At 37.0% G+C, this 14,682-nt stretch overlaps 1 protein-coding gene across 2 annotated transcripts in view; it reads left to right on the forward strand.

Annotated features, from left to right (window-relative positions):
• prkar2a (protein kinase cAMP-dependent type II regulatory subunit alpha) overlaps positions 1–14,682 on the forward strand; it is a 111,270-nt gene that overhangs the window by 90,279 nt on the left and 6,309 nt on the right. For both annotated transcript variants that reach the window (XM_008105436.3, XM_062969634.1), the window contains exons 6-10: positions 4,652–4,805; positions 10,598–10,699; positions 11,384–11,458; positions 13,039–13,104; positions 14,485–14,623. In XM_008105436.3, the coding sequence (XP_008103643.1) occupies positions 4,652–4,805; positions 10,598–10,699; positions 11,384–11,458; positions 13,039–13,104; positions 14,485–14,623 (536 nt within the window). The remainder of the gene's footprint in view (positions 1–4,651; positions 4,806–10,597; positions 10,700–11,383; positions 11,459–13,038; positions 13,105–14,484; positions 14,624–14,682) is intronic.

A 14,682-nucleotide genomic window follows, 5' to 3' on the forward strand; every position in this document is an offset into this window, starting at 1 on the left:
GGCAAGGTCGAGAGGCAGTAATCCAAAGTTTACCTAGTAGGTTTCCTAATAATAAGAATAATTGTTGTTTCAAGGCTGGATGGGCATCTGTTGAAGGGGTGGTTTGACTGCTTTTCTTGCCTGGCAGAAGGCATTTGGACTGGATGGCCCCAATGTTTGTTAAAATTCTCTAAAAATTAGTGGATGTTCAGTTCTTTCTGAAACTTGAGGGGATAATGCCCTGGTTATGTTGTCCAACAATGATATGTTATATCATTGAAAATAGAAATTCAAGGAGACAGCACTTGTAGTTTTTTTAAAAAAAAATGTTGTTCATAAAAACTTATTTGAAAACCCAAAAATCAGTGGATGAGGGAAATGTTCTGAATTTGGGGGGGGGGGGGGTAACAGTGGTAAATGTGTTCTACTGTTGTAACAAGTTTCATCCTGACAGCTCTAAAAATGAGGGAGAAAGTAGTCCTGGAAGTTACCCTTCCCTTATTGCAATTACTTAATGAAAAAGTAACAAAATTTTCATTATATCATTATAGTTATGATACATACCTTTAACGATATTTTAGAAACACTTTAGAAATGATTTGCCACCCCCTCCCCCTAATTTAATTATGAGTAGTAAAACATTTTTTATTGACCACACAAGCTTAACATTTATATTGTTTGGAAAGATATAAATAATCATGCTAGTATTTCCTCTAAATATTTTTGCACTATTCGCGCAGTAGTAAACACTTATCTAATTCTAATAAAATAAAATAAAAAATGTATGTTTATGACTTCCTCTGGAAATGGAATGCAAACAAGTATAAGCCAGAGGAATGTAATAGAGACATGGCTGTGGGAATTGAATCCCCCAGGATCCCAAACCAGCCATAATCTGAGTCACTGCAAGATTATTTTCGGGGACTTCTAGATAAATGTCATTCTTTTCATTAATATCAGAATGCATATCCTGTCCTTTAAATAAATACTCATGGTGGCTTACAATAGAAGGTGCAATAAAAAATTAAAAAGCATCTGTGCAGAGGAAAGGTGGTAGAATCCATTTTCTAAAAACAGTAGCTAAGAATATCATAGAGATTTTTAAACCACTGAAGCGTGCATTTGAAAAATGTAAAAGGTTTTAAAATGCAGCAGCTTGGAATTCTGATGCTGATTTTTACCTCAGCTGGGATTCTGTAGTGTTTAGCTTGTTTCACATAGTAGGATTTTGTATATCTGGCTTACAGATACTACTTTATATAGATCTGCTTCTTATCTCTCAAAAACAGTGACACCTACTTAAGACATGTTAATAAAAGTCTGTGTCCATGTTATGCTTCATGGATGATTTCTGGATACTGCTGAAAATGTGTCAATATTTAGACTTATGGAAAGAAAGTGAATGATGTGTATTGCATATTCAGATTTACATAGAAAGTAATTTGTAAATCTAGTTTAGCTTTGTGACCATAGTTGCCTTGTTTAAAAACCTAGGAGTCCTGCCTAATACTAATTTTATAAAACTTCAAAACTGAAATGGTCAGAGTAAAAAGCCCCAAATCATATATGTGTGCATAGCCATGGGTTCTGCATTCACAGATTCAACCCATCATGGCTGAAAAATATGCAGATGAAAGCAAATCTTAATTTTGCCACAGGCCAAGCATTATGCTGATGTGTAGGCATGCTGTAGCCTCCTGCCATTTCAAAGAGCCTCAGGCTCTCCATCTTTTGTTTGAATTGTTTGCTCTTTTATATAAGGCACACTATTTTACTAAGCTATTGTATATGATGGGACTTGAACATCCAAAGCTTTTGTCATCCATAGGGGTGTGCGTATCCTAGAACTAAATCTCAGAGGCTAACCAGGGCCCATTTTATTTAGGAGTTGTAGTTTGAGAGTGTTACTTTGACCTATTACCCAGTAGCTCTGCCTTTCTATATTATAACATACATAGGTAACTTGCAATATAATCTGAAGTCTTCCTACTTTCATTAAAAAAAGAGAAGAAAATGTTAAGATTTTGGATTAAAATATTGCAATAACAACAGCAAAAAAATTATTGCCACACAAAGCATTAATGAGAACTGAAACACAATTGAGATATAAAGATATACAGTAGTCTCGCTTATTCAACATAAACGGGCCAGCAGAACGTTGGATAAGCGAAAATGTTGGATAATAAGGAGGGATTAAGGAAAAGCCTATTAAACATCAAATTATGTTATGAATTCACAAATTAAGCACCAAAACATCATGTTTTATAACAAATCATCAGAAAAAGCAGTTCAATACACGGTAATGTTATGTAGCCATTAATGTATTTACGAATTTAACTCCAAAACATTGCAGTATATTGAAAACATTGACTACAAAAACATTGATTACTAAAAGGCAGACTGTGTTGGATAATCCAGAAGGTTGGATAAGTGAGACTACTGTATTGATAAAGATAAAGGATCTGTAAGACAAAAAACTAGAGAAGAACTAAAAAAGGGGGTCAAAGTGCTGTGGATTTTTTTTTTTTACATACGGCTAGAGCATTTTAAAATGGAAAGTAAACAAGAAGAAATACAACTGGTAGAAACAGAATTGGATAAGTTGATATGTGATAAGGGAACAATGTAAATTTCTGCTACAGAAAGAACAAGAATTAGAACCAATAAAAGAATATATGCTGACTAGGACAAAAATATTGAATGTGTATTTGACATTGATCAATGGGAAAGAGCCTTGGAAGACATGGCGGGTTTTAGGTATTCTAGCAGTTTTAAAGAAAATTGCTATAAAGTCCACTATCAATGGTATTTAACCACACAGATCTTAGCTAAAATATATAAAACCAGGAAATATTTATGCTGGAAATGTGAAAAAGGTACCCTCTACCATATATTACGGAAATGTAAAAGGGTTAAGAATTATTGGAAGAAGATAAAATAATACAATTAATAGTATTTTACAATTAGAACTAGAATTTATACCACAGCTGTATCTTCTCAACATGATTGATGTATGGATTAATAACGTATAAGGATTATAATTATTATGTACATGATCACAATAGCAAGAATAGTTCTTTCAAAAAAGTGAAAAATAGCTGAAATACCTTCCATCCATGACTGGCAACTGAAATTAGGAAAAGTAATAGAAATGAACCAAATTCACTAGGATAATGAAAGGGAGCTCTTTAAACAAGGTGTGGAAAGAGTGGGAGAAAGTAGAGAAATATTTTAAGGAATAATAGAAAGGGTAGACAATTTCTACCTATAAATAAAACATGAATGGGGAATTCATGGTAATAGTGAATAACTATATAAAAAGAAGAACTCTAAAAGTCTTAAAAACTTCAAAGTTAGAGGAAATAAGGAAACAGTAGTAGTCTCCATGAACAAAAAAAACATAGGTATTTAAGTTTTCTTTTCACCAAATGGAACGCAAGAAGGCTAAGGAAGAACATCTACCTCAAAGGGAAGAAAGTCTAGACAAAACACTGAAGTAGTGTCTTTATTTTTATTATTTAACTGGACTATGTTATGTTTGCTTGGTTTATGAATGTCTATTTTCCTTATTTCCTTTGGTGGTGTATGTTTTTTTTTCTTGCTGAAACTTAATGAAAGAAATGTCAAAAAAAATGTAAAAAGCGAAGACAAAAGTTTGAGGTAATCAATAAGAGACTGGCAACTCTGTGCTCATTCCAGTCTTTATAAACACTTTGAAGATACAAAATCTCTAGAGGATAAGAGGTATTGCTCTTTTGTAGTGATCATAATCTTTTTCTGTAGGGGAGTGTTTTCTTAGTTCTATGCCTTGGGGAACCAGTCAGATTGAAGGCTGACAAACTACAAAATGTAGTGCAGTATATTATCTACAGACATTCAATCTTTGTCTGTGCTTATTTGTATGTATAAAACCAAGGCAATTAGAATGAGATTTTGAGGTAAATATTTGGTTCACAGTTCGAAAGTTTTTGAATAGCACATCTATATTTGACAAAACCAGACTGGCAGTAAAGACAAAGACACTGGCCTTCTTTCTAAGTCATTACTTGTTTTGAAGTCAGAAAACAAGAAGCGCTCTTGCTGAGGGAGGTGAAAACATTCCTTCCCATCCAGGTAACACTGTAAGCTAAAAGCCTTTGTCTTCTTAGATGATATGAACATTTGATATCAAATGACCAAATATAATTTGATCAGAGTATCTAATACAAGGAATATGTATTACAGCTTTTAGTGGCACTGAAGAAAGAAATTCAGTGAATTTTGCTCAGTGCCGAATTCTGGTAATTCTGGTTCAAATAGCATTTCAACCATTTTTGGTGAACTATTCAGCAAGTTATTTTCTTCTCTCACTCTCAGTTTTACCATATCTAAGGAGTTAGGTGGTCTCTGTTATATAATACTGTTTCAAAGCTGTTAATAAACATATGTTGTAAAATATTTAGAATAAATTTGTATTTCATTTAGAATATTGAAAATGAAAATTCCAAGTTATTTTGAAAGTAAGTCAGGATACGTGCTGACAGAACACGTTCTTTTGCAACCGCAGAAGAGTGATATTTTTTCAGGGATAAAAGATTCTTCCTTTCTTGTGTTTTTGCCAAACTTGAATTTTCAGTTAGTAGTGTTTGTCATTTGTTCTAATGCCCAGGGTTTGTATTTCCTGTTATTCTAGGGGATTGTATGATATCTTTGTAGCGCGAGATGGGCAAACCCGCTGCGTTGGTCGCTATGATAATCATGGCAGTTTTGGGGAGCTGGCCTTGATGTACAACACCCCTAGAGCTGCGACAATTGTTGCCACAACAGAAGGAGCCCTTTGGGGATTGGTAAGTTTATTTAGGGGAAATTTGCTTTCATTTTGCCTATGTTCTACAATGTTAGATGTTTATTTATTTATTTCGTGTCAAAAGCATTGGTACAGCAAATACATTTCAAATAATGGAAATAAAATAAAAAAGAAAAAAAATCACAAGCAACTAAATAGTTTTGGACCAAAAGCGGGCAACAGCAACCGCATTGTCTGTAGCTTTAAACAACTCCTCCTCCGTACATGAGGCAGGGCATTGTGGGCAAGCATACATATGCTGAGTTGTTTGTTCAGCTCCACAGTCACACAAGGTGGAGGATTCCTCCAGGTAGTGCCACCTTGCCAAGTTGTCTTTTGATCTGCCCACTCCGCTTCTGAGTCTGTTCAGGGACTTCCAAGTTGCCCATTCCTGATTTGCCCCTGGAGGAAGACCCTCTTGGGGGGCCATCCAGTTAGAATTGCCAGGTTTAGCTGCCCAGAGGGACACCCTTGCTGTTGCTGGAGGAACATCAAGAGGAGTGGTGGTTCTCATGAAACCCTTCCTTGATTTGAGTCTGGTGGGAGGAGGGTGAAAGCCATGCAGTGGGTGGCTTTCACAATGTTCGACCTTTTTTCTCTCACCGTTAGCAGCAACTTCCCGTCGCACGTCAGGAGGGGCAATGCCAGCTAACTTGTACAGTTTATCAACCGGTGTAGGTTTAAGGCATCCCGTGATGATTCTGCATGTTTCATTCAGTGCTATGTCCACTTGCTTTGCATGGGCAGACTTGTGCCAAACAGGACAGGCATACTCTGCAGTTGAGAAAGACAAGGCCAGGGCTGATGTTCTTATTACTTGTGGGTCTGCTCCCCATGCGCTGCCAGTCAGTTTCCGCAGGATGTTATTGCGTGCAGCTACTTTGTGCTTGATGTTCATGCAGTGTTTCCTATATGTTAGTGTTCGGTCTAAGGGTTAGGGTTAGGGTTGGGTTAGATGTTAGATGTTGTAAATACTCTTGGATTCTCCATTCTTGCTAGCTCTTTTTACACCCATTTTCATATATTGTGCTAATTTATGGTGGTTTTTATTCATTTATTTATTTATTTATTTAGAGTGGAAAAAAAAGAAGTGATGTGCTTTCCAGTTTGGCTCAAGTATTGTCCTGCTGCTTCTAATTTTTACAGGAAGGGCTTATTTCCAGCAGGCACAGAGATGGGAAGGAAATGATAATGTGCCTTCCTGGTATGGTTCCTATTTGTTCTTGTCTTGTGCCACACCCTTCACAAGCCTTTCCTCAGCATACCCCCATTATGCAGTCTTAGGAGAATAAGTACTACAAGAATATGAGCCTCACCATAAAAAAACTTTCTGTGCTTACAGCTTCAAATATTGAGATTATACAGGGAATATGGTTACCTGCTCATTAAACTCCCCAAACTGTGATTGTAGAAATATTGTTTTGCTAGCCTTAATAATCTCACCTAGCAGCTGCCTCTCTGAACCAAAAGCTCTAACACTAAGGTGGAGGAGAACATGTGGTCTTCCAGGTGTTGGACTGTAACTCCTGTCAGCCCCAGACAGTACGGTTAGTTTCTTCGTTGCTGCTGCTGCTGCTGTGTGTACCTTCCAGGTGTTTCTGATTTATAGAGATTCTAAGACTCTCTCAAAGGGTTTTCTTGACAAGGTGTGTTTTATTTGTGTTAATTTTTGTGTTCCTTGAAAGCTGAGAGCTGGTGATTTGTCCATCATGTTCAGGACTGGTCCCTCAGAGTCCTACTCCATCTCTCAAATTACTATACCATACTTGTTCTCTCCCATTTTGTACATGAGGAATTGATTGGTTGACTGTCTAGAACTTCAGCTTACCCACATAAAATTGTGGCCAAGGTGTCCATGTTGACTGCTGCCTGAAGATTTGGAAAAAAAAAACCTCTTTGAAGTCATGTGACTTCTGAACAACAATTAACACCTCAGTCAGCCTATAAAAAACAAGATGACTGCAAAGATGCCTAGATAGGGTTGTGCAGGGGTTGGAAGTGTAGGGTTTCTGAGAAAATAAAAAAGTGAATATAAATAAAAACCGCATATCCTATTGTTCTTAAGTGGGAGAACTCTTATCTAAGCATATGTATGTCCCCCAGTGGTGGAGTGTTGGCAAATGCCTAGATTTTTTTGGGTTATGTGTTGAGTGGCAGTAGAATCTGTGGTAAATACAGCAATCCATGAATAATCATATCTGCAAATGCTTACCCCCACAGATGTGGAGGGATGACTGCAGTTTTGCATGTTTAATTGTATCTTTTTTGAATATCAGATTTGCTTATGTAATATTCCAGCTTTTAAAAGCCTCCTTATTGTCAAAAACTTCTTGTCTTATGGCAGGAGGGTTTGTTTTTCCAGAAACAGAAGCCCCCTTAGCATACCAAATTTACATCTCAGCCAGCGTTATCTATGCTAATTACTTTGTTGCCTTAGTAGTTATCTGTATGTGGTGAAACTCTTCTTTGCAAAAGAGTGAAAAGAGCGTTGACTAACAATGTTATTGCTTTTTCCTAAAATGAGGAAAACCTTAATCTGTGGTATCGATGCAGCTGCTAATCTCTGAGCCCTTCATCGTTGCCTGGAGTCATTTATCTTAGTGACTTGACGTCAGAAAGGCTTTGAAGTTTTGTGGATTTTATATGCACACTATATTCTCCAGGCTGCATGGCAGCCATTATTAAATCGATGCAATAGTTTCAATCATGTGGTTTACATCCCTATGTTTGCGCAGCCTTCAGTGTGGATTGGCAGCTTGCTCTCCCTTTCATTGCTCCTCACTGGAAGTGCCAATTAAAATAAATAAGGGTAAATGCTATAAAGAAATGTAAGTATAGTGATCAGTGAAAGGCAAAATGAGTGATGACAATTTATTCTAGATATTATTTCAAATGCAAGATGCTATCTGTTAATCCCTTTTGTGGTCAATGTGCTCATTATTTTTAAGGTAGAGTGATCAAAATTCCGGCAAGAGATTTAAGCAGCTCATTTGCTCCTTGGGCATAAGCATATTTCCACTTGATTATTTACATCACTTCCCCTTTCCTTTCTCATAATATCTCCATTGCCTTAGAATAGTTCTCTCAATTACCATACTCACCGTTCCTTATTAAAACCCTGGGGCACTTTGGAATGGCATACCTCTCTTCCTCCCCCATCAGATCCAAAAACCATCAGTTATGAGCAGTATTACGTGCCTGTGCAGGTAAAAATGGGAAATAGTACTATTTTCAGTCTTTCTTCCACAGCTAGATATTGCCTTCTGGTTCCTTCAGTGTTCTGTTTGCTACATCTGTAGAAATCCCGTAACCCTATGTATTCTTCTATTCTTGCTTTCCACATTATTTTTGTTTTTTTACCACTAGGAAGTTCTTTCTAATGTTCAGGTGGAAGTTTTTTCCCCCCTGCAATTTGAATTTTTGCTATAATTTCAAATACCAAGTGCCTACTGTATTTTAAAGAAAAATCAACTACTTTCTCCTTGTTCTAATCAGATTGCCATACTACACATATTTTCTCATTTGTCTAGTTATATTAAATGATTAGCAGATTTGCAAAGGACTTTTCTTGCATCTTAGCTGATATTGCATGTGAAGCATGCCATTATATAACTATCACAAAGAACACTTTATTCCTGGTTTCTGACTCTTTTATTATTGTCATAAGAATTCTAAGTGCACTGAAGGAACAAGATGAAAATCATGCTGAAGAATAGTGAGTCCAACAGGCGGCAGCCAGACTACTCACTGGAGCAATATTCAGGGAGCATACAACCCCCCTGTTATGCCAGCTCCACTGGCTGCCAGCCTGCTACTGAGCATAATTCAAAGTGCTGGCTTTAGTTTATAAAGCCCTAAATGGTTCTGGCCCAATTTATCTGTCCGAACGTATTTCTCCCTAAGAACCAATGAGAGCATTAAGATCTGCTGAGGAGGCCCTGCTGTTGGTCCCACCTCCTTCATAAGCATGATTGGTGGAAACAAGAGAAGGGCCTTCTCAGTGGTGGCCCCTCAGCTGTGGCACTCCCTCCCCAGTGACATTAGACTGCCCCCCTCCCTCCTGGTTTTCAGAAAAATAGTGAAGATATGAGTGGGATCAAGCGTTTGGTTAGTGCAATATAGCACTGGCATAATTATAGCAACATAAGTAATGACTCCTGGACTAGATATGGTTTTTAACACTTTTATGGTGTTTATATGTTTTATATGTTTTTGTTGTTTTATGTATATGATATATTGTATTTTATTGTTGCATATGTGGCATTGAATATTGCCATACTGTAAGCCACTCCAAGTTCCCTTGGGTGAGAAGGAACAGGATATAAATATATTAAAATTAAATTAAATTGAAATTAATTGAATAGGTGCAGAGCACAGTGTATTTTTTGAAGTAGTTATATGTGGAATGCCAATCCTTTAACTTAGGAAAGATTAAAATGAAATTTGCACCTGTTTGCACAAGACCGGTCAGGAACACTGTAAGCATTGATTCTTATACATATCACAGCATGAGTAAAGACATGTGCATTTTTATAACACAGGTGGTCTGAAACGTGTTTTTGAAAAATTAGCCTTTGTGAATATATTCAGGCAAAATAAATTGCAGATTTTTGACTGTCACTGGTAACATTATTTGGGCATGGGTATGAAAATTAACATTGAAAGTTAACATAAGAATCTGAGTGGCACTTAGAGAAAATGTCAATCTTACTTAATCTATTTCATACTACCACCTAGTGGATGCAGAAACATGGATGCTTATCTGCAGGTGAAGGTAATTATGGCAGCTTACACTGCTGGAGCTACCCATTATTTTCCCTGTTTGTAGTTGATACATTTAGAAAACTCTAGATTGCTGTGCCCCACTTGGATTGTTGTTGCTGGGTATCTTCAAGTCATTTCTAATGTCAGGGAGACCTAAGACAAACCTATCACAAGTATTTCATGCTAAAATTTATTCAACTTTGTCTTTCTCTAAGGCTGAGTGTGTGTGACTTGCCCAAGGTTAGCCAGTGGTTTCCCATGGCTGATCAGGGATACAAACCTAGTCTATGTCATCATCCCACACTCAATCCACTACACATGACTTTCTTATATAAGTTACAAAGTTATTTTCTAAGACTGTTTAGTGGATCCTGATTTGGGTAGTTACTTTACAGTGGACAAAGCTTTTTTGGTGATTTATGTGGAAAATTGGTATGTGAGAATATATTGGTTCTTTCTGTTTTTAAAATGCTGTAGTTCATTACTGAATTTCTGAGGAAGGATAAATTAAAAATACATTTTAGAAACAGTAACCAGTTCAATAATGCAAGAACACTGAATGCAGTAAGGCAGACTAATGTGTTCTAGGTCAGTCTTTCTGCATGTACTTGCCTAGGTTTGGGTTTGTTCTAGCTGAACACGCTCTTGCTTCCTAAGCTTGCCGTAGAGTAAACCAGTTAGACAACATTGCTTGTCTAAATAAATGTTTGTGCGATCTCAAAAGGAAGTTTCTTGACTGCTTTCTCTTCATCAAATATATGGATGTGTGAAAAAAGTGATAGAAAAGAGCATGTTAACTTCTCACTTCCTTTCCCTTTTCCCTTCCAAAAATTTAATATTACTGTTGGCATTTTCAGGAGTTAGTAATACTGCTGGTGACTATAGATGCTCATGACTCTTGCTCAAAGTAATAATTGAAAAACGATTCCAATTTTAAAGTAAATGAATTCTTTATGGGGTCCTGTTTTGGCTAGTCCAGATGGAAATGATCAAAGGCAATAACCTTCCTTCTCATTCTGTTTCTTAAAGGACCGGGTGACATTCAGAAGAATTATACTCAAAAACAATGCAAAGAAAAGGAAGACATATGAACTATTTGTTGAGTCAGTACCACTTCTAAAGTCATTGGAGGTAATATTTTTAAAATAACATTTAGAAAAAATGATTGCTTTGGGAGTTTTTGCTTTGCATATTTTGAAAGCTATAGACTTGCTACTAGTCTTGGTATCATTTTCCAGGTAAGTACCTGAGCAACAAATTGCTGTGGACACTTGTTATGTGGTAGTTTGTGTCTCATTTTAATGAGATTCTAGTAAAAAAAGATGAACTACATGTAGAGCCACCTGGTTGTTGACTCAACCTAAATGTATGGCTTTCGTGATGTATAACTAGCTAATGGTTAATAAGGAACACTTTCAACATAATTCTTCGAATGCCTGGTTCATTAAAAATGAAGGCAGAGAACTGCCCCTGAAGCCTGTTGTGGCTGCCATAATTGCTTCTGTTTGGCCCTCAGCTCCAGTGGAAGCAATGATAGGCATGAGTTGCTGTACTTAGCGTTGAGAGGAGTGTTACCATAATAAGAATATGGATGAAAACCAAACATAGTTGACTGTAGCCAAACAATCCTGCAGTAATAAACTACAAAACTATTTGGGCCATAATTATGAATTATTGGAATACCCCAAGCATATAAAAAATGCAGAGAGCATTTTGTGTTTGTCCTCATAAATATTTGCATTGACTTATTATAAAAGTATTTATGTCAACAGATTATTCAAGAAAGGTGGGATTCACTTTCTCTTTCTGTTACAGCCATCAGAGCGAATGAAAATTGTTGATGTAATAGGGGAGAAGGTGTTTCAAGATGGGGAGCGTATCATTTGTCAGGTATGTAGACACTGTTGGCCTGCAACACAGATGGCCGTGTTCAACTGTTGTTCCTTGGTTCCATTAATAGTGATTGATAAATACTGATATATTTTACCCTTTACTGTACAGTTAATACATTTAATGTTCATTTTTTATGAGAGAAGAACAAAAGGTGTATTTTTTTTGGGGGGGGGGACTTAAAATACTATGACTGAATGTTTTTATTTCTTGGAAACAGCAGGGACATACTGATCTAGAGATGTGTTTTATTGATGCTCTGGAAATAGACCAAACACATCAAAGCTTCACATGCTGAGCATTCCTTTTTAGGCTGCAGTGAATTCTTCTTTAAAACAGCATATTGTTTAATTGTAGTACGCTATTAGACAGATAACTCTCTTTTCCACCACCTGAGTCTTCATATCACCATTTAGGTCTGCAGGCATGCTTTCAAAAGCATCCACATGCAGATTTTCTGCCCAAGAACAAAAAAATTAATTTCTCACTTGATAATTCTGGTCTGTTCAGGTTTATAGTCTTGGCCTAGCTAGTTGGACAGATGACATTTTGTTCCAGGAAGCACACCCCCCCTTCCTCACACACACTACAGCCCAAATTAAAGTGATAAATAGAAACGTTTGGGTCAAGAGGACAGAGTTGTTTTCCTTAGATAGCTGATAGGTGTTGGAATTCTTGCAGGATGGGACTTGATAGACTTGCCAAATTCTCTCACTGGTATCACTGGCAGCTAATTCAAAACAGTATGGAATTTAGCAGCATTGTTCAAATCAGTATGAAATTCTTGTTGCACTACTTTTTTGGTGTGTATTGCCGCTGATACCCATGTCAGAACTGTCAGAAGGTCAACATGGGAATACAGTTGTACCTTCTTGTCTGCTTCACACACATCTGGAACTCCCTCCCAGCTGTTAGGATATCCCAGCTATTCATTTAACCATATATGCCCCAACCCCTCCAAAGCTTGAGAGTGCTTCCAACAGTTTCAGACTTAAAATACTATGACTGAAACGCAGTCAAGAACTAATTTAGACAAATGAATTGCATAAATGGTCTATAAAACATGGTCTATAAAACTTAGTAACCATTGCTGGAAGCCTGATGGTTTACATTCTGTTCTTTAGTAAGGGTCTGGGAGTACATAATACACAGATTGTGTGTCTAAGGTCAAAGGGCATGCTCATGGAAAATTAGGAAGGGTGTAATTTTAAAATATCCTGAAGTGCTCTGTCGATCCTTTATGAAGAAGTAATTTAAAGAGATACTTGCCACATCACAAAACTGTTTGCTCACTTTTTAAAATACTTTATTGTTTATACTAGATTATGAAAAGTAAAGTGAGGTTACATCTTTGAGTGATTTCTGTTCAAATCCATCTTTCACTTCTAAGAGCAGTTCTGTATTCCTTTCTGGGTGTTTTTACATCATGTACGTAGATCCCTTTCAGACCAGTCCTATTCCCTCTGTGTTGTTGTCTGTCTTTTCTAGCAGCTGCTTTAGAAATGGCACAATTCCGGCTTCGAAGCAAATGTTTAACTACAGTTTTTGTAAACATATCACAATATTTCTTGTCTTCATAGGGTGATAAGGCAGACAGCTTTTACATTGTCGAGTGTGGTGAAGTAAAAATCTTGATTAAAAGCAAGGTAGGTTCAAATATTTTTATGGTAATGGTTGATTACAATTCAGGATAGGAATATATCAAGAAAAATAGCCAGTTAAAATAACAAAATGTAAATATTGTACTGAAGTAAGTATCCCCATTGTGCAGCAAAGGAAGCAGCTTTGTAATTGAGGCCACAATACTTAATGCTACAGTGATCCTAATCATGTTTATAGACAAAGGTGAATCAATAAACAAAATATTTAAGTATAAATGAACAACCCAGTAGAATTTTATATAGAAGAAATCTTGATGAATTCTTCACAAAGATAACCAAGTCATATGGATGGATGGCTTAGTAGAAATTCTGGAATGGCTACAAATGCCCCAAATCACCATAACAAAAAACAAAGGATATTCCCTCTCAGTCTCTGAATTTCAAGTTATACAGGAGCCACAAAGTCTTAGTCTGTGCTTAATGTTCAGTGAATTGGCAACTTAACCACAGAAGAGTAAATACTTCTGGATCGTTGGAACAATCTGTTCAGAGATCTACTCCCCTGTTTAAGGAGCTCCACTGGCTGCCGTTCATTTTCCGATCCCAATTCAAGGTGCAGACCATCATTTATAAAGCCCTAAACGGTTTGGGACCCACCTACCTTCGTGACCGTATCTCCTACCATAAACCTGCCCGATCTCTTCGATCATCAGGGGAGGCCCTCCTGTCGCCACTGCCTATATCCCAGACCCGCCTTGTGGGAACAAGGGAGAAGGCCTTTTCCGCTGTGGCCCCCCGATTATGGAACTCGCTGCCCATTGAAATCAGGCAAGCCCCCACTCTTTTAGCCTTTAGGAAAGATTTAAAAACGTGGCTTTTCCGGTGTGCTTTCGGAGAGTAACTGTTATGCACTTCTTTTGTTACTCCCCCCAACATCTATCCTCTAGACTGTTTTTCTATCTTATGTCCCTGTTCCCCGTGGTTTTTATTCTTATCTTTTTCTCACCCCAAGTTTTAACTGAGTGTTCATGCGGCCCGCCCTGTTATATTGCTTTTTTTTAAATTTTGTGTTGTACTGTATATGACTATTTATTGTATTGTTTAACTGTATTATGATATGTTGTTTTTATATTTTGCTATATTGTATTGTCCTGGGCATGGCCCCATGTAAGCTGCCCCGAGTCCCCGTTGGGGAGATGGTGGCGGGGTATAAATAACGTTTTATTATTGTTATTATTATTATTATTATTATTATTATTATTATTATTATTATTATTATAACCATAAAGTTGTGTAATCCCTGTACCACCATTCACCATGGTTAACATTCATTGGTGCATGAAATTAATGTTAACCAAGGAAATTTGGAGTATAATTTATGTCTGCAAGCAAGGATCATTCCCAAGTGTAACGTTTCTTATTTAGACTATCACTGGCAAGGATGCAAACCAGGAGATAGAGATTGCTCGGTGTCAAAAAGGACAGTATTTTGGAGAACTTGCACTTGTTACCAACAAACCCAGAGCAGCCTCTGCCTACGCAGTTGGAGAAGTAAAATGTTTAGGTAAGGACACCTTCTTTCTTTTTCCATGTCTTTTTCTGATCAAATACTCCCAAATCTGT

This window comes from Anolis carolinensis, chromosome 2 (assembly GCF_035594765.1).
Source record: "Anolis carolinensis isolate JA03-04 chromosome 2, rAnoCar3.1.pri, whole genome shotgun sequence".
Taxonomy (NCBI): Eukaryota; Metazoa; Chordata; class Lepidosauria; order Squamata; family Dactyloidae; genus Anolis; species Anolis carolinensis.